This window comes from Anopheles funestus, chromosome X (genome assembly GCF_943734845.2).
Source record: "Anopheles funestus chromosome X, idAnoFuneDA-416_04, whole genome shotgun sequence".
Taxonomy (NCBI): domain Eukaryota; kingdom Metazoa; phylum Arthropoda; class Insecta; order Diptera; family Culicidae; genus Anopheles; species Anopheles funestus.
Window position 1 is genome coordinate 15,037,710 of NC_064597.1, and position 26,551 is coordinate 15,064,260.

Genomic DNA, 26,551 nt, shown 5'->3' on the forward strand with positions numbered 1-26,551 from the left:
TGTCTGTGTCTCGAAACATAATTAAAAAACACGCAACCGATTTCGAACCACCCTGCACGAAAGAAAGTCACTCAAATGAGTGCCCGTGAGTGGGGGGGGTCGTGTTTCAGACTTTAGCCAAAAAGTCTTGATACGGTCTTCTAACCCAGTGGTCCCCAACCTATGGTCCGCGGACCATTTGTGGTCCGTGGCTTAAGTAGAAGTGGTCCGCGGAAGAAACTTTCGGTCGTTGGACCAATTATTTTAACACTTTTTGTTTACCATTTCAAGCGTTTTTACGTGACGAAATCATTCTACGCTTCTCGATGTGTCAGATTGTGATTAATTGTAATTTTTACTAATGTTTTATTTCAAAAAATGCCTTCACAACGATATGCATACATTACGAGTCCGTTCATATGCGGCACATGTGGGCCGCGATATACTTATGTCGAACAAAAAGTGGTCCGCGGTACTAAAAAGGTTGGGGAGCACTGTTCTAACCGAACAAAACAAAAATAAAAAATTAACGTGATTAGCAGTGAAGAGTACTAGTAAATAGTGTACAATATTTATTTTTTTATTACAATAGCAAAAAACACATTAAAAATAGGTTCTACTTTTTTGAAAATTTTTGCAAAGCTGGAATAAAAAATGGCGCCCTGTGAAAAGTGCCATCCTGTCAAAATACAACCGATGCACCGTATTGTCCAACCTTCGTAACAGCCGACCAATTGTGCTAGAAGTAAATAAAAGATCGTTCATGAGGCAAAGCTAACTGCCGTTGCTGGAAAATTGTACCAATATTCTGCATTTGAATATTGTGCGACTTAAAAAAACCAATATAACTAATCTATGTATATCCGGTTTTATTGTTCAGCTGGCCAAGTGTGGAAGAAACATCCTGTTTCCTTAATCTGACTTGGCAGTGGCATGCTAACAGATTGTTGTGCCCGTATGTGCGAATGTGTTACAGCTAAGCAGAAGGTGTTGCTTGGTTTCGGATTTTATTTGTAAAAAAGGCGGCATGGTTCTTTCCTAGCGAAACTCTTACCTTTCTGTTTTGAAGGTACGTGCCGGTGCAATTTTACAAATTTGTGCAATATATAGTGCTGCAACATCGTTGATATATTACTTTGCATTCAACAACAATAACAACGAGCGAAGATGGATTACCGCAATATATTGAACATTGCGAAGCAAAACGCCGAAACGGCAAAGACGTCGAAGGGGGTAAGTAATAGTAGCGGAAGTTTGTTTTAGGTACGTCATTACATGCAACAGTTGGCCGGTGATGAAATGGCCAGATGAAAACGAACGGTCCCTTTTCATCCATTCCTGTTTGGTTCCATTTCCGGGACCATACGTTTCCAGAACAATCGAAAGCAATATGTTACAGGTGGTTTTCCTCTTTGTTTCACCGACACAGAAACGCAGCTCGTCGGTCAGTTCCAACACTCCACCAAAGGTCAACCCCGAGAAGAAGGTTTTGTCGGATAACATTAGAAAATTTCTCGCCAAAAAGGAGGAAGAGGAGCGGCAGGCAGCGATGGAAAAGCATCTTAAGGCACAGGAGCTGATGGCCAAGCGTGGTGGCAAAGGTAAGAAAAAGATTGAAAAAATGTTGAAGGTAATCAAGTCGGCGAATAAGTCCGTCCTGGACGATGCAAACGATGCACAGGAAAGCGCACTCGGGACGGAAAGCCTCGAAGATGATTACGGTTACACGTCGGCGGTAGCGTCACAGTATTACGAGAAGATGATGGACAAGTACAAGAATACACCGACCGAGTCGATGTTTTCCGAGGCGAAAAAACGCTGCATGTCCAGCGAGGAATTGGCACGCGCAAAGGCGCGTGTGAAGAATGCAATCGTTAAGGAGCAGGAAGAGCAACATGCACCGCGCACCAGAAAGTCACGCACATCCAGGGCGGACGGTAGTGACGACCGGACCACCAGCAGTGTGATCGCTACCGTTGCCGATCCAAAGCTGCAGCCGAAACGGGAAGATCCCAAGCAAACGAAAAACAGCGCAAACGAGGAACGGCGTTCAGTGCCGGTGGTGCGCAAACCGAACGTACCACCACCGCCCAACTTTTCCACACTGCTGAAGATTGCCGAAACAAAGCAGTTTGAACCGATAAAGGTCGAGGTAAACGCCGCCAAGAAGCGTGAAGATGATCGACCACTAACCAGCAAGGAAAGGAAGGAGTATGAAGAGCGAAAAGCATTCATGGAGATGAAACGTTTGCGTGATAAGGTAAAACAAAACGAAAGTCTTTCGGAGGAAGAGAAACAGCGAAGATTGGTGCGTTTGGATGAGCTGCGAGCGGCGGGAAAACTACCGGGGATACCACCGTTGCCGGTTACTTCAAGCCGAAAACCAACACCCGGTGCACAGGTAAGCTCAACAAGCAACAGCTCTCGTACGATGTTTAAAATTCCCAAGCGCACTGAAGGGTCCACCGCGGCGGATCCGGCCAAAATAGCTTCGAACGCAGATAAACCAGTGGCAGCAGTTGTAACGAAGACAATGCCATTGTCGACACCAGAACTGAAACCGAAACCAACTGCCGGTGTTACGAAACCTACCGGAAGCGGTACCCAAAAGACTACCTCTACGCCATCGATGTCTTCATCGTCGTCGACCGGTCGCACCTCCAGCAAGCAGAATCCACAACCATCCGGCACGGTGAGTACGTCCCAAAAATCATCATCTACGTCCGGTGCTGTAACGTTGAACGGTAAATCGTTGCCACCTCCGGTGCAAAAGCCGGCAGTAGCGAATGGAAAATCGACCACCGCATCTAGCCGACCTTCGGGTGGAACCGTCCCAACGAAACCACCGCCAAACGGTAAGCAAATGCCGGGTGCAAGCTTGCGAACTACTGCACCGACCAAACGTCCACCACCGGAACCGGTAACGCAAACACGCCAGTTCCCACCGCCGGATGTGCAGCGTTCGAACAAACGACGGGACTTAGCAATGCCGCAGGGTGGCGTACGATCGACCAATAAGAAGAGACGCGTTATAGACAGCGACAGTGAATACGATAGCGAGATGGACGATTTTATTGATGACGATGACTGTGAGGAAGACTATTCGTCCGCGATTAAGGACATCTTCGGGTATGATAGGTCACGCTACAGGGACGAATACTATGACGAGGATGACGCTAACATGGAGTCGACGTACGCGCAACAGATGCGTGAAGAGTACATCAGCAAAAAGATAGGGCTGCTGGAGGATCTGGAGGATATGCGCATGGAGGAGGAGGAGAAGAGACGCAAAACAGCAAGTAGCAAGAAGGGTGCTGCACCGAAGAAAAAGTAGAAGCATCCACACACAAGTACGCCTGTATGTGGTTGCACGTTAGTAGAGTTAAGGAGAAGATTTCGAGTTCGAATGATCTGACGTATGCAATATGTTAAAACTAGTTTAAGCAAGTCACACATCAGCACACAGACAAGTCAGGGAGGGGAAACGATTTCCTCCTACGTCTTTTGTCTTCCTTAAATTACAGCGACACTTATTCACAAGCGCAAACACTCGCCGCTGGCAGAGCAGGGAAAGCATATGGCGAGTGCTGATCTACAAATTCTTACATGAGGTCAAGGATATATTATTGCTTAGATTAGTTCTTTTCGCGTAATTTTTTTTAACATTGTTTTCATTTCACATTTTATACAGCACCCTTTATCGATTTTCCACCCTTTTTTCATTATCATTTGTGTGGCGTTCAATCAACTCTGCCCAATTGCTTAAAGTCTCGAACTCCTAACCGCTGTGCCTCCCATACGCAGGACTGATCTAATCAGCTATGGGATTATAGAAAGCCAAACAGGCGTGGAAAATTAACTTTAAAATTCCGATCTTGAACTCAAAACGTGGTTCCATTCGAAAAAAAAACAAGACACAGTAATGTACACTGATCTCCAAAATTGTAATACTGCATCACGCTTTAGGGGTGTGATGTATTATCATGTTTTATCATTAATGGGAGATTTTCAGTCATCAAATTTGAAGAAAAATCGATTTCGTTCAACTCTATAGGTTTGCCATTTTTCAATTCAATTATTAAAATTTTGATAGATTTTCTTGAGAAACGGGAATAGATTTTCTTTACGCATCCTTTTACATGGCAACATTCCCATATTGAATATATGTGAGGTAGTTTTTCTTTAAAAAAAAATTGCAATAGTTTTTCGTGCTGTTCTGATTGTTCTGATATATCTTCACGTAATTTCCTTTTTCTTCTTCATTTTTAGAGTTTTCGGGATAAATTTGACAAGGAAACTGTTTTAATTTCTGGTCTTTTGTATTACTGGATGTTTGATTGGTGTCTTTTTCAACAACCTAATCCATTACGGGGTTAAGTTCTGGGGAGTTTGGAGTTTAAACATTTGAACCGTTGAAGTTGTAGAAATTTCTAACAATCATTTTTAACTTTTCACTGAGACTATGGCAATGGGGTAAGCTTCCATTGCCATTATCTAGTTCATGTTTGATAGGTTTTACTGTATTTAGGGAGTATTAGGCAGCAGTCACAATATCTTTATATGATGGCGGATACAATACAAATTAATCTCTTCCAAGATTCAGGTTTGTGTCCAACCACATCCTTTTCATCAGGTCTTACCTTTGCAATAAGTTAACATCTCTAGACGCTAAAAATTTTTTACCGCAGTTCAGTAAAATTTTAACGAAAATTTAGCTTCAGTTTAGTAATCGTTTCAGTAAAAGTAAATTTACTGCATCTTTCAGTAAACTCACAAGTGACAGCTCGTTTACTGCAATTATTGAATATCAAAAATAACAGTTGATTTGATGAATTTTCAGTAAAAAGCATTACGTATTACTGAAAAGCCAGCAAGTTTTAGTACTGATGTACAGTGCAATAAAAAATCCAATCGTCACCGTTGAGCTTCCGTGCAGTTGGGAACATCTGTTCGAAATCCATGTTGATCTGAGTGATGTATACAATATTAGAATGAAGAATATAGTTTGTATTAAAAAATATGTACATACCAGATATCCTTGAAATTCTGTTGAAATGGGAAACATTTCGATCATGGTGACAGTCACATTTTGTTTCTTGTTTCGAAGTTCCTTTTGAATCCTAGTAGTTTTTTTTCCAATCTTCCTGGATAAAAACGAATGCCTCTTTCAATGGCACAACAAATTTAAACTTGTTTACCTGAAGATTTACTCACAGGATATCTCCTCCAGGTTAATAATTTGTAGGTTGGCATCCATTTCGTACCTTTGAATTCACCATTGAACACTATTTACTTCAGTGAATTTCAGTGGAATGTGACATACGTCACATATAATTACTGATCTGCAGTAAAAAAATGAAATACTGGAAGGAATCCAGTAAATTGATTTACTGAAGTCCAGCAAAAGAGTGACATTAAAGGTGAAAATCAGCAAAAGGAATTATTACTGAACGGCTTTCAGTAAAAGAAAATTACTGAAACAAACTTAGAAAATTTGCTGAGTAACCTACGGAAAAAATAACAAATTACAAGTATGTCAAATTTATCCCGATCACTCTATAATACATTTAATTTAACGCGTGTGTGATTACAATTCGAAACCCATTTTATTCAGACCATGTGCATTTTTCTTCTCTTTACGAATACGTTTCCCCAAAAACAGTATACCCGTGTTTTAGTAGTTTTGTTACTGTTACGTTTGCATAACTTTATTAACGTTTGTTTTTTTTTCCCAAGACATTCAAATTCAGTGACACGATGTATTGATTTGGAGTAAAATAAAAGAGAACAATACAATAGGAAAAAGTTGTTTACAAAAAAAATATTTCAGTATCCGTGTCTAATTTTGTTGAGAAAAATATAATGAATCCTTCCAATAGAACTGAAAGAAATGGTTTGATGTAGGAACCAGTGGCGTATCTAACGGTCGTCGGTCGAGGAAGGAAGGGAGGGAGGGGAGGCGAGAGGGTGAAGGGTTGCCGAACGTGTGAGGCTATGGAAATTTGGCTCACAACGAGGCTCTCTCAAGGGGTCTCTAAAGGAAGTGTGGAGAGAGTGCGAAAGAATGAGATCGGGTGGCAGCTTCACCAATTGCAGTTGTGTAGGTGTGATAACGAAGCAGAAATTGCGATCAGTAGCGATCGGACCGCAGTGCATTAAACTTCTAAAACAAAAGCTCTCGGCAAAGTGCTTCGTTTGGAGGATAAAACATTTTGCAAAAATTGTTTTTCAGCTGCCAAAAAGTAACATCCTTTCTTTGAGGATATTATTTCATTCAAATAATGATTTGTGCAACAATTCGTGCGTTGATACGATGTTAAATAGTAAAGATTGGTTAGCACGTGCTCACATTGTTCCTCGCGTCGGTTTGGTTTGGGTCAACGTACGCCCTCGGTCCCAGTGAAGAATGCCATTGTTGAGAAGTAAAATGGCCCAAAAATCACAAACAGTTTTGTCTTCGAAAAGCAAATGCAAAAAATTTATTACTTATTGCATTTTAAATTTATTTGGTTTTTGTTATGGAAAGAAAAGATTGTACAAAACTTGAAAAAAACGATGAAGCAAAGTGAAAGACGCGATGTGTAGGTGTATCGAGGTAGTGCGTTTGCCTCCTTACGACATATCATTAGTCATCAATGCAGTTTAGGATCGTAATTAAACGAAAAAAAAATTCTCCATCTTGCGCTTACCTTCGCGGACAATATAAGATCTTGCGTTCTTATTCCAACTTTAAAGTTATCACTGTGGTTAGCGCAGTTCCTTTTATGCTAACGCCAGAATGAAGGACTGTGGAAATAGTCCGATTTACAATCAGTGCGTGTACTAAACTTGAAAATTATTTGAATTTTGTTGTTGTTCAGTAGACTTTGGCAGCGAGTTTTTAAATTTTTGAAAAAAAAATCTGTGCAAACAAAGTGTTTCTTAGTGAAAAAATGATGTCCTTTTTTCAATCAGCTTAATGCTTATTGAGGGAAATCGTGAAAAATGTGCCTGTTTTAAATGTGCCAAAGCTCATTAACTTGTGTATGTGCCTTTCTGCACAGAAAAAATTGCTAATATTAGTTTTTTTTGGAACAAAAACGCTATCAAACTATCGTTTACCCAGGTAAGTGAAGCACATTCAATTATAAATATTGAAAGAAAAAATTTTACTAGAGGTATTGATATGGGCCCCCCAATTCCCGGCTAGAGTCTCCAAGAAACTTGGTCCGCCACTGCTTTTACCCTTCCTTCCACATCTTAACCCAAACTAGGATGTTAATAACATACAAAATGTGACACTAAAGATAAACTCTAATCCATGTTTTCTAAACACCCATTTTACCTGCAGAGGGTTGAATGCAATTACAACGTAAGCATAGAGATACTCTAAATCACCAACTACGTGACTTCAAAAGCAAGAAGATAACACAATATGTTTCTTGTCGACAAAAGCTTTTGCCATCTATTAAGTGACATTGATTTTATTTATCTTCCAGACCGAATGATAGCCAATGTACAGAAAGAAACCTTTACCTTTTGCTGCTTCCTAAACATAAAATTCCAATATTTGATTCAGGAAGTACACTAAAACGGGAAGCGATAGCTATTGTTTGTACTTGATATTTAAACCATAAATGAATCTGGGAACCGCGAGTGTGATATTTTAAATGTGAAAAAGGGCATTGAAATGTGTATGTGAAAGAAAAAATGCCGTTGTGTAAAAGCAAAATGGCCACGAAGAATCAGTTTTGTCTTTTGAAGTTATGAAAGTTCTCTCGTTTATGAAAGTGAAGTGTCCTGCGTACAAACTATCGTTTATCCGGGTAAGTAAACCACATTCAAGCAGAATTCGGAAAAATGATTTTTACTAGACTCAATTGATAGGACAATTTCTGCCAAAATGTAGTGTATTTCGTATATGGTTCAAAAACAAAACGTTTGCTTCAAAGCTACTTGTATTGATAGGGGGCTCTCCAATAGCTATTCCGCCTAGAGCCTTGAAGGGGCTTGATTTGCCACTGGTAGAAACGCAAACAATGAAGAGGTCGAGACTTAACGGACGAGGTGTCCCCGTCACTATCCAACGAAACTATCAGCTTTATCAAATATTAACGCGATTTATCCGAATCTTGAAGAAACGAAAATACCATCCCTACTTGTTGCACACCGTGGTTTAGTTTGGCTCGGAAGCAGCGCACATTGTTAGCAACGTAAAATATTTCTTGAATTTGGAGTATGACGGCATTTGCCGTATTCCTAAAACACAGTTATTATAAAAACTTCAAATCGATTGTCAAAAAGAAAAAAGGGTGAAACCTATCACATATAACGCACAGCGAGCATTTTATGTTCAGCTCTGTATCTAATAATCAAGTGTTAAAAAAGTCAAAACATAATTGTGTCATTCCATCTTGTGGATTACTCGGCAAGCAAATCACAAATCTAACATTCGCCGCAACCAATTCTTATCATTTTCGTCGCTTCCGTTTGCCTCGTTTGAAAGCTTCAGCAGAGTGGCACAAATCTCCTCGCTAACTTCGTCCGCTTCGGGCATTTCCGACAGAACCCATGTATCGTCGGTGCTGGCCAGCAACTCGTCACAGATTGGGCACGTTTTCTGGTGGATGTTCCATTGCTCGATGCACGGCACACAGTAGCTGTGTGCGCAGGGTAGCGACACTTCCGGTTTACGCTCCAGACAGATGCAGCACTCGTTATGATCACCGTCCGTAATCGAATCGACCTGCGCCATCAGAATCGATGCGGTCGTACACTCCGGAAACACGAACGCACTCGACACGTTTGCCGACGATGACGACGAGGAGGAAGTGGACAGTCGGACAGAGGAGTGTTCCGGTTGCTTAGTCTCGGTCGTGCTTGGACCGGGCTGCTGATCTGCTGTGTCGTTCTTGGGCGAAAGTTCAGTGACACTCGCGTTGGACGGTGTGTCCGGACCGGACGCACTTCCGCTGCTCGATTTGGACGGGCTTGCCCCAGGACTGTGTATTCGCTGGCTCTCGACCGTAACCATCGCATGCAGATTCGTTTGGAATGTTCGAAATACCTGCAGAAACTGTTGCAGCGTCAGCAGCTTGAAGCAGTCGATCTTCTTCGTTTCTGGATCAATTTTAACGCAAGCGATGCGCACGGTACGCTTCCAGAGGATGGAGTTATCAGAACCTTTCTTCACGGCGAACACCAACTGCTTCCCGTTTGGATCGAGACATTTCCGGGAGCTGTACGGAAGAAAGCAAAAGGACATTTAATGTTAGTTTGGCTTCAAAGGTATACAGCCAGTTGGCCGGTGAACGATGAATCATTAATCACAGATACTTACAGTCGGTTTAAATCAGCGAGACATTTTTGAAAGTCTTCGTATGCGAGATTATTGATCTCGGAGAAGATGTGTACCTGTTTCTTGAACTCAAACTGCAGTGAATCGACAGCATCGGCCGGTAAAATTTTCTGTGAAATGCTGGAAGCTTGGCTACCCATTTCTGACTCGTGGTTTGTGTTTAATACTAGGCTGAAGATTCGAAACAAATAAAATGAACTTGCACTTTCGTCTCACCAATCTTCAATCTACACTCACTTTGCCGGTTATAGATACGATTAGAGGTAAGATTACATTATTTGTAATACGATTACATTACTTGACAGTTGTTGGTTGATTGTGAACAGGATGCTGAGTAAAATAAAAGAGTTTTCTTTCAATACTGTTGCAGCACAGCAAATGGCGTTTCAGAAATAGTGTCTCTTCTGCTCTTTCTCTGACGATCTACAACAACGAGTCTATGCAAATGGAACGGTAGGGACAATAGAACCTTTTGTACCATTAAATGAAAGTAAAAAAAGGCCGAACACGAGTTGTTTTATCTCAAATTAACACTTAAAACATGTACCGGGACCGACTCCAAGCGCGAATGCTACAGTTCTATCGACGTAGTTATTAGGCGTATAGAAAAGTTTGTGCTGTTTATCAACAAATGGTTCCTGTATTAAAAGCAGGTCGTTTAAGACTGATATGAATGAGTGATACATGATAACGAACATAATTTAGGTATATGAACGACAGAACGTTAAAAAATAGGGAAATGGTAAGCACAGAAGAATTACTGTTAATAATAAATAACGATTATTTACCTAAAACAGTGGTGAGCTACTTTTTAGAGCAGGTTTAACTATTGATTAAAGATAATAGTTTTTAGTGACCGTATTTTACTGTAGAGTAATAAATCATTACAAAAAGCGAAAACTTATATGCACACCCAATAAACTTATGGCTTGCCTGCTGCTTATTATTGTTTTATTTTTTTAATCGATTGCTCTATTGTTTTCGTCGTACGCATTTTGGATCAGCTGACAGGCGAAAGTGACAGCAGCCAAATGTCAAAGACCGGATCGCAACTGTCAAGCACGGTTGTTCACCGGCAACGTGTATGCCAGCAAGCTTTCCCCGGCGTACGAATACAGGAAACGGACGTGTGAGGGAGTGGGGTCATACCACACCGAGAGGGAAATGCAGTAGCTTATAAGTTTCGCATAAGCATTCGAATTTTCCACTCCGACGTGGTTCGTGTGTGTAGTGATTGTGATTTTCCACTCCCATTTTGTCCTTATTGCCTCAACAATTTTTGGGTGGCATCAAACTCTGCTCCGTGAAGTGAAGCAATGACGGAAAAGGATCAATTAGAAGCTGCCATCACCGCCCAGGGAGACGTCGTGCGTAAGCTTAAATCAGCCTCCACTAAGGACAAGGCGAAGGTAAATGAAGAAGCCTCAGTGTATAGTGCAGTTATTGTTTGAACAATAATTAGCTTTATATATAGTATAAAATGTTCATCGAACGCATCTTGTTGCCTTTTTTGTGCAAACCATAGCCCAACTAACAATTTCGCTGCTATCTAGTGACTTTGTTTTCACGTTGGATTTGTGATGCGACACGCGCAAATCCCATGCAATAGTGCGATCGAGTTTCACCATCCGCAAGTGTGTGCGTGGAAAATTGTTACATCCTCCGTTTTTCTTCATTCATCGCCACCACCCCTTCAAAAAAAACACCAAGAGAAGTCGTAGATTTGCCTTCGATTGTTCTTTAATGCAGTAAGGTTTTCATCGCCAACATTTGCGTTGCGGTCGGGTCCGTGAAGTAAAGAAGGGAGAGAGAAAGTAAGCGAAGCAAACGAAAAAAAAACCAGCTAATGAAAAAGTGAAAGGAAAACAGCTGAAAATTGGTACAAAATCGTGGATCGCCCGCACAACGGCATCAAGCGAGCGAAACACTTTTGTAGTGCCTTCTGTGTGGATGAGGAAAGGGAACAGTTACACAATGATTCTACGACAATTACGGTCGATTGTCGTGCAGCTAGGAGGAACGGCGGGGAGCTTTCGGTGTCAGCGTCACTTTTACTCCACCAGGAGTTCCACGTTAGTGGCCAGCGCGGCACAGGCGAATCGTACAGAAGAAGAGAAGGCCCGGCTTCGTCTTGCACAGGTCTGTGTGTATGTGTGTGTGTGTGTGTTTGTGAGTGTGAGATGGAGGAATGGCAGACAAACGAACAATCACCGGGCGAGCGAATATTGCGAATAAGGCCAATTATTTGGTCTTACTTTAACGCTTTGCTTTCTTCCATTTCCACAGATCAATGAGGAGGTACAAAAGCTGCTGGCACTTAAAGAACAGCTGAAGCAATGCACCGTGGAGGATGGTGGTGAGTCGCCAGCACCGAAACCATCGGGTGGAAATGAATCGGTTCCCGGCAACCGGAACCTATCGTTAAAAACAGCGAAGGGTACCCGTGACTACGGTCCGGAGGCAATGGCACTCAGGCAGCGGGTACTCGATCAGGTTATACGCGTGTTCCGCAAACATGGCGCGGAAACGATCGATACGCCCGTGTTCGAGCTGAAGGAGGTGCTGACGGGCAAGTACGGTGAAGATTCGAAGCTAATCTACGACCTGAAGGATCAGGGCGGCGAGATACTGGCGCTGCGGTATGATCTAACCGTCCCGTTTGCCCGGTACGTCGGTATGGGCAACGTGTTTAACATCAAGCGCTACCACATCGCGAAGGTATACCGGCGAGACAATCCGCAAATCACGCGCGGCCGTTACCGGGAGTTTTATCAGTGCGATTTCGACATTGCCGGCACGTACGACCCGATGCTGCCGGATGCTGAGTGCGTGAAGGTGGTATGCGAGATACTGTCCGATGTGGGCGTTGGGGAGTTTGTGGTGAAGCTAAACCATCGGAAGTTGCTCGACGGTATGTTTGAGGCGTGCGGTGTACCGGCAGATAAGTTCCGCACGGCTTGCTCTTCCGTCGACAAGCTGGACAAAACACCCTGGGAAGAGGTGAAGCGTGAGATGATCGAGGAGAAGGGCCTGACGGAGGAGACGGTGGATCGGATCGGCGAGTACGTCACGTTGCATGGTGGTCCGGAGCTGGTGGACCGGCTGGCGGAAGATGAAAAGTTGAAGAAGATTCCAACCGCAATGGAAGGGCTCGAGGATATGCGGCTGTTGCTGCAGTACTGTGCGATCTTCCAGGTGGCGAACAGGGTTTCGTTTGATCTTAGTCTGGCACGTGGGCTCGACTACTATACCGGCGTGATATACGAGGCAGTGCTGCTCGGTGGCGGTAGCGACGATGAGGAGATAACGGTCGGTTCGGTCGCCGGTGGCGGACGGTACGACAATCTGGTGGGTATGTTTAACCCGAAAAGGAAGCAGGTCCCATGTGTCGGTGTGTCCATCGGTGTGGAGCGTCTGTTTTCCATCATTGAATCACGGGCCGCAGGCAAAGCACGCACCAACGAGACGGAAGTGTACGTTATATCTGCCCACAAAGGACTGCACTTGAAGCGGCTTGAAATTCTTAACCAACTATGGGCTGCGGGTATTAAGGTGAGTTGGGACGAATATCTCCTATCCAAACTTAGAGATGCGAATACTCACTCTTTTCAGAGAGTTGAATCAGATTGAAAGAGTGGGTAGAAGGATTTAAAACTTTTACTCACTCTTTTGAGAGTCATAAAAATATTATTCTAAACTAGTGATTTATTTATTCCTTGACGATTTTACTCACTTATTCACTCTCTGCCGACTAATGATTCACTCTTTTGAGTGTCAACTCACGCAATAAATGTTTTGTTACTCTTTTTTGGATTTAAATCACTCTACTGCAGTTGATTAGTTATTTAAATCGCTGCAATTTCGTGGAAAGCTAATTAATTTGAATGTAATTATTCAAAATTTTGTATTTAATGGCTGGTTGTAAATTTTCTGGCGTAAACCGTATTTAATTAAAAAAATATATATGTTACATTTAATGAAATATAATTTATTTTTCGATTATACTCAGTCTTATTGCGTGAGTTGATCCGCAAAAAAGTGAGTCATTAGTCGGCACAGAGAGTGACTGAGGGAAAACGTAAAGGAGTAAGTAAAAGAGTCATAAAAACTCCTTTTTTTTAGCTGAAACCATAAACTCCTCTGCACGATTAAACTCACTCACTCACTCTTGTTCAGTGTGCACATCTCTAATCCAAACGACATTCCCCAAAGTTAATGTGTCGAAAGGTTAATCTCTAACTATCATATCCCCACACAGGCGGAACATTCGTACAAGCTGAACCCGAAGCTGCTGGCCCAACTGCAACACTGCGAGGAATATCAGATTCCGTACGCGATCGTACTCGGTGACGGGGAACTGTCCCGCGGTGTAGTAAAGCTACGAGAAATAGCCACTCGCAAGGAGGAGGAAATTTCTCTGGATAAGTTCACCGACGAAATATTCAAACGGCTCTCCGCATCCTAAACACATACGTCCCGCTGCGTTTCACCTCCCATCAACCGTTTGCATTGTTGTGCATTTTCGTTCGATCAGCAATCAACTAAACCTAATACAAGCACGTTAGGCCTCATACCATTGTGTAAGACAGCAAGTAAAAATTGTTCTGTAATAGACATTTATTTGTATTTCTCAACTCATCGATAAGTGAAGTGATTCAAATGTGTGTTACTGGCTGTCAACTCTTCTAAGCATAATAAGACAGGAAAATAAATTAGTTATCGACGCGTATTACACCGACGCGTCGTATGGTCGCTTACAACGAGGATACACATCCTTCAAATCCTTCAGTAACGTCCGTATTCGTGCGGCATTGGTATTGGTGCTGGTGCCGGACTGGGTCTGTAGATGAGGCGTCGCCGCTGACCGAACGATCCGTTCGGCTGTTGGCGATAGTCGTCGTCTCTACTAAGCACGGACGAACCATCGCGTACCTCGCGCACCGGATAGGGTGCCACCGGGTACGGTGCGTAGTCACGTGGGTCTTCGTAAATCGTGATCGGTGCCGGTTGCAACGGTGCGGTGGCAAACGATGGTCTCGGATTGTAGTACGATCGTCGACGGTACAGATCATCGTAGTGGTGATAGTTGGCACCCGGTTGATAGTAATCGTAACCTCCGTAGGCCGTCGTACCGTAATGCTGATCATTGTGATCATTGTGTGCGTATCCGTCACGATGTCCGTAAGTGTTACCTTATTTTTTTTGGGAAGGGAAATCAAAAACCGATAATTCTATTACTCAATATCTTCTTCTTATTCTTCAATATCTTATCTTCTCTTATTAATATCTAACAGTCTGAATGGTATTGATATATGTACCATCATTAAAATAACGCACTGAAAAACAGTCAAGCTTACCTCGATCGAGTGCACCCATACGTCGGTAGTTGTGAGCACCCATCAGGTCACTACCGGACGCACGATCATCGTAATGATCCCGCAGATAGTCATTGCGCCGATCCTGACTGTACAGTTTGTCCGCGTAGTCGTTGCGCATATTGTGCCGATTGTCGAACACCTGCTTACCACCGTGATCGTCCGAATCTTCATAATATGAACTCTTGCTACCGCTCTCGTCCTTATGGTACGAGTTGCTAAACCCCGACTTAATATGCTTCCGGTTGTGCGATTTGTCCGCCTCAAAGTTTTCACCCGCCAAATGTTTCACCTTGTCCACCGTGCTGCCCTTGCTCGCATCCAGCACCCGATGGCCGTCCAGTTGATTGTCGAGTTGATGGTAGCGTACGGCGTCGGATGCCGACCCGATACTGCCCGCTTCGTCGTACGCGTGCTCCTTACGGTGGTCCCGCGCATCACTGCCCCCTTCACCGCTTGCACCCTTCGCGGTACCAGCGTGCAGTTTCTTCACACCGGAGCTACCCGACACGGCTACCGGGTGTCCATGCACTTGATAGGGGAAATCATCCGCGTACGGATAAGCACTCGTTACCCGGCACAGACCGAGTACCGTCACCGCAAGAACCATTTGCAGCAAGCACAGACACTTCCAGCTTCTAGCAACCATGTTGTTTTTTGTTTGTTTTCGAATCACTTCACACAAAACCGGGCTTCACCAATCACGCGAACACTCGTACGCCACTGACCGCGAGCATCGTTAGCCGCTGGCCTTAAATATAGCCAGTGCGCGAAAGGAAGTGATCCCAAAACCCCCCGTCGCGCCTATATTCTCTTCTGGAGGTTCTTCCCGTTCCTTATGGTGCGTTCACGCCACGACATCCATTGATTATTCGTTCCACCGTTCGGAACCGTTCTTTGATGTGTGTTGGAAATTCCGCCCCAAAACCGTCTTAAACGCAAAGACAAGATGAAGACGAAACGATGAACAAAAATGTCAATCCCCCTCCCGGTACCAAGGAAAAAAAAGCCTAACCAAATCACATTCAAATCCGATGCTACCCGGATTGTGGGGGAGAGACAGCAAGAAACACAAAATCGCCACTTTTCTACGCGTGTAAAAGCAACATTTCAAGACCGCCACGCCTGAACGGTTCTTCTCTAACCGGCTTCTGCAAAGTCGGTTCCTTGGTGTGCCTTTTTTTCTCCGTTGTTTGCTATTTTATTTTGGCTTTTTTTTTGCTGCACGGAAGAACATGATCGAGCATTTATTTTTCTTCCTTAAAACACACTCTTTCAGCTTGCGTTGGTGTTGTTAAGCGAAAAGAATATCGAACAACAACGAAAACAAAAATAAGACTCGTGTAACCGCTTTGGGTTACAAAATGAGTGTAACGAATGTACAATACGCGTATTGTCGTAGCGGCCTCCGACACGGTTCAGCACTAGATCGGTCAGCCTGGCAGTCTCAGCGACTTTCGGTTCAATCCCCTCATGCAAACGATACAAGCACAGGTGTACAGTATCAAATCGCACCGAAATTTGCGATTGCTTCCGGTAAATGAGGGAAACATAGCATTCATTCCGGTTCCGCACACAGTTCCGCCAATATCGCTCAACGTGGTAGGTGACCTAAAACATATATTTTTGTCATTTAGTGCGATTAAACTTGCAATACACGGAAGCAGCTCTTACCCACTCCTACAAGTAATCCAGCGCTGTGGGGCTGCAATGGTAAAATTAATCTTTTACTCAGATGCTGCCTTAAAAAAAACCGCCAAAACATGGAACTTATTTTGGATGATCCAGAATTCGGTTTTATTATTAACATAAACGCCATATGTTGCTTGTAGTTCTGTTGTTGTTGTTTTGCATTACAAGAGTGATTTGGTTCCACTTGGGTTTTACAGTTATGAACAAATGAGGAAACAAAATTAAAAAGACGCCTGTAATGTCTAACCGTTTTACCACCAACACACACACTGCCCCAACACACTACCACGTCTATCTTGTTTTGCGTTCTTCCCTGGTCGTGTCCTTCCGCTCGAGTTGATGCGAGGAAGCTGGTTCCACCGTGTTTTTTTTCGTAATTCGCGCTATTATCTTTACAAACGCCCTGCTGCCTGTTACATTTGCCCTGTTCCGTGGGCGTGTGTGTGTGTGCGGTTCAATCAAGTGGCTCAGTTTCGTTCGGTTTGTTTGACCTTTTTTGCAAATAATGAATCGCCGCGTATAAGGGATTCACGCGTAAACGGTGAAGAAACAACAAAAAAAACCGTATTTGTGTGTAATAATTAAACATAAAACGAAAAGAAAGTTTAATTGTTAAACGTCTGCAACACGCGCGCACACCACGCAAAATTAATAACGATTTGTTTTCTGTTTTGCTTCTGTTTTTTTTTTGTTTTGTTTTTCGCAACAACAAAACCGCTTTTCAACAAATGGATGGGTGTTTAACCTTTTCTTTTTCTTGGTGTAATGGCCAGCAAGAGCATAACTGGTCTTCTAAACATATTTTTAGCACGTAGTCAACCCTTTGCTTTTTTGGGGGGAAAATGATCCGGATGGGATTTGAGGTGGTGGTTCTCGGTCGTGTACCATTAACACTAACCCACCGGCGGGCCTTCCTAAGCTATATTATGCTGGCCTTAACTATGTTACGTTGTATAGAAACAAAGAAAAACTTGCCATTTGTGATTCCCGTTTTCTTCTTGCAGCGAAAGGGCAAGGGAAATGGGACGAGCCTACATTGCGATTTAGAGCGAATGCCTGTACGTGTGTATATATGCCTGAATGTGTGCACGCGCGTCAGAGTATGTGTATGTGTGTGTGTGTGTGTGTGTTCTTGGTGCGGTTCCGTCCTACTCTTCGTCGTCCAGCGTTTGTGTGACGAGAAACATGGCCGCATCGTACTCGTCACGTTCGCACGCAATGTACGCCTGAATAACGAGATGCTCCGGATAGCCGAGTGCTTTCAGCCGTTCGATCGCATCCATATCGGAAGGCGTCAGGCTGTTAATCATTGCGGAAGCAATCTCCTCCAGCTCACGCGACATTGGCCTGCCCTGGGGGGTACCCTCATTGATCATCGCGAGAAACTCGTCCTGATGCTCGGCAATGATGCTCAGCAGCTCCGGATTGCTTTCCTGCATCCGGCGCATCAGGTACGGCAGCATTGCCGGATCGTCACGCAGTATACGCTTCATGTCCTCGAACACTGGATTGTTGCGCAGGAAGTCGAGCGGGTTTGCATCGCCGCCCGTAGTACCGCCTGCCTGTGCTGCGCCGGCTCGAACAGCACCACCCTGTTGCTGCTGCTGCTGCTGTTGCTGCTGGGCAGCAGCCAACGCGAAGGACATATCACTACCACCGCCCATCTCCGACAGCAGGTACTCTACGGCACGATCCGGAATGTTGGCGCAAATTTCCAGCGCAAGCCTAGCGCTTTGTTCCGAGTAACCCATCTCTTTTGTGCGGTAAAGATGCAAACAAAGGCGAACCGTCGTTCGATAGGGAAAGAAAAGAGAGAAAAAAAACTAGGTCAGCGCATAATTTCCCAAATCTCCCCTCACCCTCCCACCGGGGGGGAAACGTACCTTTTAGCCTTTGAATGTTGACTTGCATTTCCTCCGGTACGGCATCGGTTGATGGGTTGGTTGGCTTGCTCTCGGTCGTGCTGGTGCTGTCCTGCGGCGCTGCTGTCTTTTGATCGTCGGCGGTTGATGGGGCAGATTGTGATGGTGTGGACGTGGACGGTTTGCTGGCACTGCTGGACGTCGGATCGGCACTGTCGCTTTTACCGGTTCCGCCATCCACCTTTGTGTCCTGCTTCGGGGCCGGCGCCGGCGTTTCCTTCTTCGGTTCGGATGTTTCACCCTCGGCCGGTTCGTCAGCGGCCGGTGTCGGCTTTTTGCTCATCACCACGATAAACTTCTTATCGTCGAGTTTGTACTGGCTGAGCAGATGGTCGTCCTCCATTATTTTGCCAAGGTAGATCAACCGCTGCCTGTCGACCGGGTACGCCAGCTCACTCTCGGTGTAAAGCTTTTCCTTCAGGTTTCGCACTGTGTCCTTTTCGACGTCCACCTCGACGAAGAACGTCTGCTGCTTCAGTGTTTTCAATGTGATTTTCATGTTGAACAGCGGTCGGTTTTTTGGTAGGCAACTGCCGTAACCTTTGCTCTTCGTACAGCTAAGCGGCTCGTATCCTGCCTTTCCTTGCGGATTCTCGTCCCCCCTTTCTACCGTATGATGAATGCTGTGATGATGCGCTATTTGGCACCGAAAATGCTGATTTTATGGGCTACAAAGTACGTCAAAATGCCAATAGGCGCCTCGCACACGCAGCAACCACACACTAGCACGCGAATCTAATCACAAAGCCACAAATTAGGCAGAACACGGCTGGTTATATTATTCGTATTATAGGTGCCGTTCTTATTTTAGCAAATAAGAAAATACCCTTCCGTTGCGTTTACCTCATGGACGTGGTGCTATGACTCGAAGTATTTGCCCTTTCCGCCAAGAAGAACAAGAAGAAGCAAATGATTTTCAGAAATTCCATTTGACAGTTCCATTTGGGTTTTTGTTTTTTTTCTATTTCGGTTTTCGCCCATTTTATTTCCAATTTCGCCCTTACTGCTTGACAAATGTACAGTCGAGCAGCTATACTGCTCGAAAAGTGTGCAGCAGCAGCAGCAACTGTACAGTAGAGTCTCAATGGTTGGTTTTTTATTTTTTATTTTGATTTATTTTCGAATCAAGAAGAAACTTATGTTATATTTTTTATGTCGTTTACACACATTTTCTTTATTTGTTATTGTAAGAATAAATTAACAAATATTACTTCATATAGAAGACAAAAGAGGTACGAGATTCTACTGTATCTGCTCACTTGACGCGTGTTTGAATATCAAAACAAATCCGTTGATTAACTATTAATTTCTTCCATTTCCTGCTTCTTGTTTCATATCCATAGTAAAAATAGTGAAAATCCCTATTTCAAAATGTTCCTAGTGGAAAGATCAATGGAGAAAAGCATATTCCCATAGACTATGCTGTTGTATATAGCATTTGTAGCATCGCTTCAATGTGTGATTTATACGCGCGGTAGTTGCCCTTCGATTGCACGTGTGATAATTTAACTTTGTTTGCATACCAGCCTGAGCCTTATTCCGGGGAAAAAAGGTCCGTTGTATATACAGCGATCTAGCAGCAACGGCGATGTTGTTCCTCGGTATCACACCGTGACACACTGCGCGATCATTAACGAACACAAGACGCTGTAATGCTGTGCCTGCGGGAATGACGGTGATTAGATATCTATCTGCGGCTAGACTACCTTCCCACGAGACGTGATAAAGGTAAATTGTAGTAGCGATCTTGTTGTTAGGTCAACTGTGGTTGCAAATTGTAGCTGAGCTTAGACCAACGCGCGCCATCCGCTACTCGATGATGCTCTCTAGGTACATAGTAGAAAAGGAAGTACATGAAGATTTACAGCCTCTCCTTTCTTTCTTGGATCATGATCCAGGGGAGGCAATTCTATTCTGTTGGATGGAATATAAAGAGATGACACCTACAAAACCATGTCAGTGCATTTTGGTGCTCAAACCCTGCCCTACATTGATTGATAGTTCGTTGTTTCACTTTTCATCCTAACAGCGTTGCAATGGAGTCGTTCGATACAGGTACGAAACATTGAGGATATCAAAAGGCAATATCGAGTAATTAAACATAATCTGTTTCGATTTTCATTTCCAATCAGTAGAATCAGTGGATGCTCCACCGAAACAGCTGGTAAAGCTAGAGGACGCCTTTTTGATGACAAGTAATATCAACGGACCCTCAGATTCAATACTCAACCGCTACAGCATGGCAGCTACTTAATTCCATTTTTTTTTCATCCTCTCGACAGAGTTTGGACTGTATAATCTGTGTCTGATCGCCATTTCCGGCATCATCCTGGCAGCGGTACTGTTGGAAACGCTCGGCATTAGCTACGTGCTGCCGGTGGCCGAGTGTGACCTGCTCCTGACCACCAGGGAGAAAGGGATACTGAGCGCAATCTCGTTTGCGGGCATTATTTGCAGTTCGCATCTTTGGGGCTTTCTGGCGGATACACGTGGCCGGCGAGCGATCATCATGCCAACGCTATTTCTCGCCTTTGCCTCATCGGCCCTTTCCAGCCTAACCACCAACTTCTGGGTGATCACCGTGATGCGATTCTCTACTGGATTTTTGTAAGTATGCACTAACTACTATAATCGTGTGCGTTTGTCTATCGACTATTCATTGTATGGTGTTGTTGGACAGCATTTCTGGTCCATCGGCCACCATTTACGCGTACCTGAGTGAGTTTCACGGCAAACAGAACTGTTCCCGAGCGATTATGGGTGCCTCGTTTGTGTTTGGTTTGGGTTCAATTCTGCTACCGCTAATCGCGTGGTCCATCATTAATCAAGAATGGGAGTTTACCATCCCGATGCTGAATATTATCTACCGTCCGTGGCGACTGTTTTTGGTGGTATGCGCACTGCCTAGCTTTATCAGTGCGCTAGCATTGCTCTGGCTACCGGAAAGTCCCAAGTATCTGTTGTCGCGTGACCAAGAAGCGGAAACGGTTGCGATACTGCACCGTATGTATCGGTGGAATGCAAGCAGACGCGATCCGCCACTAGTGCTGACAGGTGTGCTGAAGGAAACGGAAGCAGAGCAGACCAAGGCACGGCGTGAGGAAGCGGTCAGCAACAAGAGTGTGGTCAGGCTGCTGAAACAGATGTGGCATCAAACGGTACCGTTGTTTATGGGGGCGTACTTGAAGCGTACCATCATCATCTGTGTGCTGCAGTTCGGCATCTATCTAACGTCCAGCGGGATGTACATGTTCTTCCCGGATATATTGAATCGGATAGCGGAGCAGCAGGGAACGGGAGTGGAACGGATCACTGTCTGCAATGCGGTCTATGCAACGCGTGTCGACATTGAAGAGCTGACGAATCTCACCAACGGCACGGCACGTCCGGACGTGTGCCACCAGAAGCTGGACATCTCCGCCTATGAACATTCGTTCGTGCTGGAAGCGATCTATGCGCTTGGGTTCGCCGTCATCGGTCTCATCATCAACGCTGTCGGCCGTTTACCGATCCTGGTGTTCATCTTTACACTCTGCGGCACCTGTGGCATATTGATCGTCTTTATCGATCTACCGTTACTGGCTATCTGGTTCTACCTGATACTGCTAACGTGTGGCTTTTGTATTAGTGTTGTAAATGCCTGTACGGTCGATTTGTACCCAACAAATCTACGGTAAGCTAGACATGCGTTCAATGTAACCTTCCCATGCTAATGTTTTTTTTTCATGTTGAATCTCTACTTCTGCAGAGCTATGGCCGTCTGTATCTCGCTAATGTTTGGAAGGCTCGGCAGTATTGTTGGATCAAATCTTGTCGGCTTCCTGCTCGATACGCGCTGTGAGTTAACGTTCTGGATCTCCGGCCTACTGCTAGTTGCGTGTGGTGTACTTTCCTTTTTCATTCCACACATTTACAAACGACACGCACCAGAAAGGATCAGCATCTCATCCCGTTGACATTATAGTAAACGAAAAGGCAATGTGCCTACCTTTCCGCCAGATCGATGGTCGGTTGTGAAAGTATATTATAGAGACTGAAACCTAGCGATAGTCGTTTAATGCAGGGGTCTCCAAACTACGGCCCGCGGGCCGCGAGGCTCTCCCGAGATATCCCGAGATTGGCCCTAAGCTGTGGCTATTTCACTCAATGCGGCCTGCCATCTAAAAAGTTTGGAGGCCCCTGGTTTAATGGAAGAAAATAAAATTTGTAAATTGTAAATATTTTCGTTTCACAGGTATTTCATAATAATGTAATGGATCGAGCCGGGATCACCTTAGAAAGAGCATAAAGGTTGTAATAAGTGTTGGGCTTATTGAATCTTTTGAAAACAGTCATTCATATGAATCTTCAATGAAGAGTCATTCAAATTATGATCCGACTCCCAATAAAATATAAATTCAAATGAATCTTGAAAGATTAATGAATCCTTTATTATTCATTGCCAACAAACTTAACTGAAAAGGTAGGACCCGGAGGAGGACCGATTAATCGTCGGGCTGTCCCGAAACTCTAAGGATTCATAATTCAATGAGGATTCAGGAATCTTCAGAATAAAGATTCGGAGTCATTCAGTCAGTTAAATGATTCGTTCAAATTCATGAATCTGAATCAGATTCACCCAACACTAGTTGTAATAATTTAAATAAACAAAGAAGATAAACTTGTTAATAAACATTTACATTTTAACAAATTGTGTGTATATTCCAACTATTGTGGTACAAATGTTTTTGTCCTTAAAACTCCCCTCTCTCGCTCTGTCTTTCTCTTGCTGTTTCTCTTTCTAACATTAAATGCTCATAAAACCTAATTCGATTTCATCGTAAAAATTAAACAAAATGTGTAAAAAAAATCTATTGCCACCGTGTGTCACGTGGCGGAACATCACCATGATGAACCTTTCGTAACAAAATCGGCAAAATTGACGGGGAAGGTTCTCGGTATTGCGTTCATTTGAATAAAAAATCAATTAAACCGTACGAGCCCGCCTGGCAACGAATCCTTTCTATGCTAGATGGGTCTGATTATGGCTCATCAAAACTGACCCACTCGGAAGGGAAAGAACCACCGGCTGATGGTTTGAGAATCATCGTTCATCCACAACTCTGCGTGGTGTGGCCCAGTGGCTCGTGTTCCCATACCCGTGCCTGTCCAACGTTTAAGGGCTCTCCATCATCGGTTAACACCCTTAGCGAGAGTTGCTTCCTTTCCAAATCCTGTCAGCACCCTACCAGAAAACGTTCCATTCTTTTATATGTATGTGCGTTGTCGTCTCAATTGGTAGTAATGGTTGTTGTTGTTTTTTTTCTCTTCTTTTACCAGCACACCCTTCCATTTTTCTTCCATTTCGGTACATTTTCTCCTTCCATTCGAATGTTACGGACTAGCATCCTCTTTACCGCACACACACACAGCATTTGATTTGACACTTTTCCCATCAACTCATCCTGCTTCCGGACCACCATCGTTACCATCGTGCCTATTCCGTCAACGGACCTGTCGGGATGAAGGACTATATTTTATTTATGTCTCATTCAATTATCCGTCATCTATATTCATAACTCACCTCGGTCGCGTGATTGCGAAATGGGACATTTCGAGTGTGTTTGTTTTCTGTTTCGAATATTTTTCAAACCTGTTTCCCCACCATCCGCCATGATATGGTGTGCGAGGTTTTTTGCAAACAGGACACAAAAAGACGAAATGTTTTGCGAGATAATTGCTTGAAGGTGTCGGTTACTTCGTCTAGTGTCATCTGGTAACGATTCTACCATATCCTTCCCATTCAAACCGAATCTCAATTTAATCAAGATGAAAATTGCGGTATAACAAAAAAAAAAATGCCACAAAGAAAGATACACCTTCGTTGGGTTTCTTTGTGTTGGAAAAGAAAAGTCAATCATTCGCTTCTTGCCACCCACTTTCCACATCCATCCACGCGACAATGTGTTTTCGTTATTGTTGCGGGTAGAGCACTTCTCGCAAACCAAAAAAAAGCGCAGAAACCCCACCAAAAACATAAATAATGATGATAAAGTCAGGCATGCTAAGAATTGGCAATAAATCATCGAACTGTTTTATTGTCCTTTTGTCCGGAATCGATTCCTTTGCTTCTTTCTTCACTGGTTTGAGAGACTAAGGACTTATTTTAAAAAAGAAAAAAAAATCTGGTTACCATCGTACGGGAAAAATGCGTACGCGAAAGTGTCAGCTCATACTGAAAAGCCGGGGAAAAAACTAGCTCAATTCAGCCAATGTTCAGGCGTTCAATCTCGTGAGGGTTTTCTTCGAATTGGTGTGCCATAAACACACTCCCGTACTACAATCCGGCGATCCTTGTTTTTCCAAATTTTCTTTTCTTAATGTGTGTGCGTGTGTATGTATTTTTCCCCTTCTTTGTCCTACTACCTCAAAAGCCAAACGATTACGATCAGTAACGACTTATCCGTTTGCACATGCCAAGAGCCAAGCGGCACGTGACCACATCCTGTTAGAGCCTTTTCAGCGAAAGCTGACAGAAGTGGCAATTTTTATACCCGACAACCGCAACACGCACGCGTATGTGTGTCCATCCTTTAAACTAATGTAATTATTTCACTTCTTTTTTTTTTTACATGATCACCACCAACCGGCTAGTTGTGGATTTTTGAATGATTCGACGCGTGCCATCGATCTTGATATTATCGCAAGGACTAATGTGAGGTAGAAGTAGAAAAAAACCCTAAAAGAACAAACCATCCCAATGCCGCTGCCGATGGGGTGAAACCATTTTGGAAGTTAAAACTTTTAACTGCATCCATTTGAAAGCACAAAATGCCATAAAAAAGGGTGAGGAATTCAGTCTCGACTTAGGTCCCGGATATTGCTCGGTCTAGAAAGGAAGAAAACTCACGGCACGCCTTATTGCATCGGTCGCACCGAAGAGGGTCCGGGTTGATCGTGTGAAAAAGTGCACCCAAGGGTTTCCGACCGGGAGTCACTTTTACCGGGTGCCGCGTTCCGATTGTTATCGCCACAGTTGCACGCATTTGTGTGGCGGAAGGTGGAAGATTATCCTGGAAATTAAATTTTATGCGGTTCATAACGCAGGGTAGGTAGGGTTGCGGGGTTCGGAACGATGATGATAGCTAAATAACATTTGCCTTGTCACAGCTGATCTGCAAATGATGCTTGGTGGCACGTTTTGCTTCGGTTGGGCGAGCGGTTATGATTTACACCCAAGCCCTATTGTTTCTTGTACGGGCGCCGAACCTACTCAGACATTGGCTTTTGTTCGATGTGTAGTAGCTCCGTTTCGTTTTGTGACATAAATTTCCTTCGCTTCTGGATCTTTTGTGAAAATAAATCACAATTCGCGTTAGGAACTCGAGACTATTTGAGGTTGCTATAAAAATTCTTCAAGGTTTGCCCACGGAGTTTCTTTGCTGGAAGATCTCGCGATCGGAACACTAAAAGATGAAGTAATAAATATATTAATGAGTTTTGCCAACTTTACTTATGTTTAATGTACATACAGCGGATCGAAGGGTTCCTTTGGGTCACAGCTAGTCAGCCAGCAGACAGACAATCGTAAACAATGGTAGCAACCAACGCCATTACCCTTTTTACTTCTAGATTAACTCTTTTATCTGACTTTTATCACCTACCGGGCACAACCGAGAAGCAACATAATACATACACTACTGAATAACACACCAATCGATTAGTTTTACGATCGTCTCGATCGTTTTCTTTTCACAAATTTTAACCCAAGCTCGAACAAACGAACCGCTTCAGCGGATCCCCCGGACTCCTGTGTTTTTCTGTCATGAGGTGGGAAATTTATATCGCCAATAATATTCAAACGGAGCAACAATAATAGAAAAAAAACCACGACACAACTTCATGCGAACGAAAGTAATAAAACAAAACAGCAGATCAACAGAAGCGCAATAGAATTTTGTAAGGGAGCGAGCGAGACCAATGCGGGACAGCGGTTCGCTAGTCAGAATCGGGGCGGACGGGCTTGCGCTGTGAGGGTTAGTGCGAGCGAGCACGAGCGACCGTTCGCTGAGCACGTGTGGCTGGCATGGTTTGTGTTGGTGCGAGCGAGTTGACTCGACGATACGTTTCTTGCTCATAGCAGCAAATCTGGCGGGGAAATTTCACACATTCGTGCGATAGTTGCGGGAAAGAGAGCGAAAGAATTGGCCGGTTGTATTGGTGCGAGCGAGAGAAGGTAGCGAATGATACACTTTCGCGCAGACAAT

The 26,551-nt window shown here is 43.9% G+C and overlaps 6 protein-coding genes and 1 long non-coding RNA gene across 12 annotated transcripts; 3 read left to right on the forward strand and 4 right to left on the reverse strand.

The window, feature by feature from the left end:
• The first annotated feature begins 695 nt into the window (after window positions 1-695).
• LOC125767460 (protein SPT2 homolog) lies at window positions 696-5,795 on the forward strand. The gene is made up of 2 exons (XM_049434067.1): window positions 696-1,212; window positions 1,409-5,795. The coding sequence occupies exons 1-2, from the start codon at window positions 1,147-1,149 to the stop codon at window positions 3,311-3,313; spliced, it is 1,971 nt and encodes a 656-aa protein (XP_049290024.1). The 5' UTR covers window positions 696-1,146; the 3' UTR covers window positions 3,314-5,795.
• A 2,043-nt stretch (window positions 5,796-7,838) lies between these two features.
• Window positions 7,839-10,315, reverse strand: LOC125767415 (RING finger protein 141-like). Of its 3 annotated transcripts, none has more exons than XM_049433974.1 (4): window positions 10,230-10,315; window positions 9,554-9,646; window positions 9,299-9,487; window positions 7,839-9,197 (listed from the first exon to the last, which is right to left on the reverse strand). In XM_049433974.1, exons 3-4 carry the CDS (start codon window positions 9,454-9,456, stop codon window positions 8,396-8,398), a joined length of 960 nt encoding a protein of 319 aa, XP_049289931.1. In that variant the 5' UTR covers window positions 9,457-9,487; window positions 9,554-9,646; window positions 10,230-10,315; the 3' UTR covers window positions 7,839-8,395. The 3 variants fall into 3 exon arrangements, with proteins under 3 accessions (XP_049289931.1, XP_049289930.1, XP_049289927.1); XM_049433973.1 differs by lacking the exon at window positions 10,230-10,315 and adding an exon at window positions 10,205-10,223; XM_049433970.1 differs by lacking the exon at window positions 10,230-10,315 and adding an exon at window positions 10,105-10,214.
• An 88-nt stretch (window positions 10,316-10,403) lies between these two features.
• Window positions 10,404-14,082, forward strand: LOC125767347 (histidine--tRNA ligase). 2 transcript variants are annotated; one of them, XM_049433849.1, is made up of 3 exons: window positions 10,404-10,725; window positions 11,603-12,868; window positions 13,575-14,082. In XM_049433849.1, the coding sequence occupies exons 1-3, from the start codon at window positions 10,633-10,635 to the stop codon at window positions 13,779-13,781; spliced, it is 1,566 nt and encodes a 521-aa protein (XP_049289806.1). In that variant the 5' UTR covers window positions 10,404-10,632; the 3' UTR covers window positions 13,782-14,082. The 2 variants fall into 2 exon arrangements, with proteins under 2 accessions (XP_049289806.1, XP_049289798.1); XM_049433841.1 differs by lacking the exon at window positions 10,404-10,725 and adding an exon at window positions 10,761-11,455.
• A 4-nt stretch (window positions 14,083-14,086) lies between these two features.
• On the reverse strand, window positions 14,087-16,332 carry LOC125767388 (uncharacterized). Its single transcript, XM_049433913.1, has 2 exons — window positions 14,674-16,332; window positions 14,087-14,508 (listed from the first exon to the last, which is right to left on the reverse strand). Exons 1-2 carry the CDS (start codon window positions 15,338-15,340, stop codon window positions 14,102-14,104), a joined length of 1,074 nt encoding a protein of 357 aa, XP_049289870.1. The 5' UTR covers window positions 15,341-16,332; the 3' UTR covers window positions 14,087-14,101.
• A 129-nt stretch (window positions 16,333-16,461) lies between these two features.
• Window positions 16,462-19,251, reverse strand: LOC125767376 (UV excision repair protein RAD23 homolog B-like). Of its 2 annotated transcripts, XM_049433882.1 has the most exons (3): window positions 19,149-19,251; window positions 18,267-19,040; window positions 16,462-18,136 (listed from the first exon to the last, which is right to left on the reverse strand). In XM_049433882.1, the coding sequence occupies exons 2-3, from the start codon at window positions 18,802-18,804 to the stop codon at window positions 17,532-17,534; spliced, it is 1,143 nt and encodes a 380-aa protein (XP_049289839.1). In that variant the 5' UTR covers window positions 18,805-19,040; window positions 19,149-19,251; the 3' UTR covers window positions 16,462-17,531. The 2 variants fall into 2 exon arrangements, with proteins under 2 accessions (XP_049289839.1, XP_049289830.1); XM_049433873.1 differs by having other exon boundaries at window positions 18,267-19,223.
• Window positions 19,252-20,241: 990 nt separating this feature from the next.
• LOC125767363 (synaptic vesicle glycoprotein 2B-like) lies at window positions 20,242-22,523 on the forward strand. Of its 2 annotated transcripts, none has more exons than XM_049433869.1 (5): window positions 20,242-20,360; window positions 20,441-20,500; window positions 20,588-20,912; window positions 20,986-21,978; window positions 22,054-22,523. In XM_049433869.1, the coding sequence occupies exons 1-5, from the start codon at window positions 20,342-20,344 to the stop codon at window positions 22,259-22,261; spliced, it is 1,605 nt and encodes a 534-aa protein (XP_049289826.1). In that variant the 5' UTR covers window positions 20,242-20,341; the 3' UTR covers window positions 22,262-22,523. The 2 variants fall into 2 exon arrangements, with proteins under 2 accessions (XP_049289826.1, XP_049289817.1); XM_049433860.1 differs by having other exon boundaries at window positions 20,256-20,360; window positions 20,438-20,500.
• Window positions 22,524-22,713: 190 nt separating this feature from the next.
• LOC125767469 (uncharacterized) lies at window positions 22,714-26,468 on the reverse strand. The gene is made up of 2 exons (XR_007418785.1): window positions 25,817-26,468; window positions 22,714-25,750 (listed from the first exon to the last, which is right to left on the reverse strand). It is a non-coding gene; the product is annotated as an uncharacterized LOC125767469 (long non-coding RNA).
• Between the last annotated feature and the right edge of the window lie 83 nt (window positions 26,469-26,551).

Coding starts and splice junctions, on each gene's coding strand:
- LOC125767347 (XM_049433841.1), top strand. CDS start 11,267: ATGAGGAAAGGGAACAGTTACACAATGATTCTACGACAATTACGGTCG. Junction 11,456..11,602: donor CCCGGCTTCGTCTTGCACAG/GTCTGTGTGTAT, acceptor CCATTTCCACAG/ATCAATGAGGAGGTACAAAA. Junction 12,869..13,574: donor TATGGGCTGCGGGTATTAAG/GTGAGTTGGGAC, acceptor ATCCCCACACAG/GCGGAACATTCGTACAAGCT.
- LOC125767460 (XM_049434067.1), top strand. CDS start 1,147: ATGGATTACCGCAATATATTGAACATTGCGAAGCAAAACGCCGAAACG. Junction 1,213..1,408: donor CGGCAAAGACGTCGAAGGGG/GTAAGTAATAGT, acceptor TCACCGACACAG/AAACGCAGCTCGTCGGTCAG.
- LOC125767363 (XM_049433860.1), top strand. Junction 20,913..20,985: donor CGATTCTCTACTGGATTTTT/GTAAGTATGCAC, acceptor GTTGTTGGACAG/CATTTCTGGTCCATCGGCCA. Junction 21,979..22,053: donor TTGTACCCAACAAATCTACG/GTAAGCTAGACA, acceptor CTACTTCTGCAG/AGCTATGGCCGTCTGTATCT.
- LOC125767415 (XM_049433974.1), bottom strand. CDS start 9,456: ATGGGTAGCCAAGCTTCCAGCATTTCACAGAAAATTTTACCGGCCGAT. Junction 9,198..9,298: donor CTCGCTGATTTAAACCGACT/GTAAGTATCTGT, acceptor TCTTCCGTACAG/CTCCCGGAAATGTCTCGATC.
- LOC125767376 (XM_049433882.1), bottom strand. CDS start 18,804: ATGAAAATCACATTGAAAACACTGAAGCAGCAGACGTTCTTCGTCGAG. Junction 18,137..18,266: donor CAACATTCAAAGGCTAAAAG/GTACGTTTCCCC, acceptor ACCGCACAAAAG/AGATGGGTTACTCGGAACAA.
- LOC125767388 (XM_049433913.1), bottom strand. CDS start 15,340: ATGGTTGCTAGAAGCTGGAAGTGTCTGTGCTTGCTGCAAATGGTTCTT. Junction 14,509..14,673: donor TATGGGTGCACTCGATCGAG/GTAAGCTTGACT, acceptor AAAAAAAATAAG/GTAACACTTACGGACATCGT.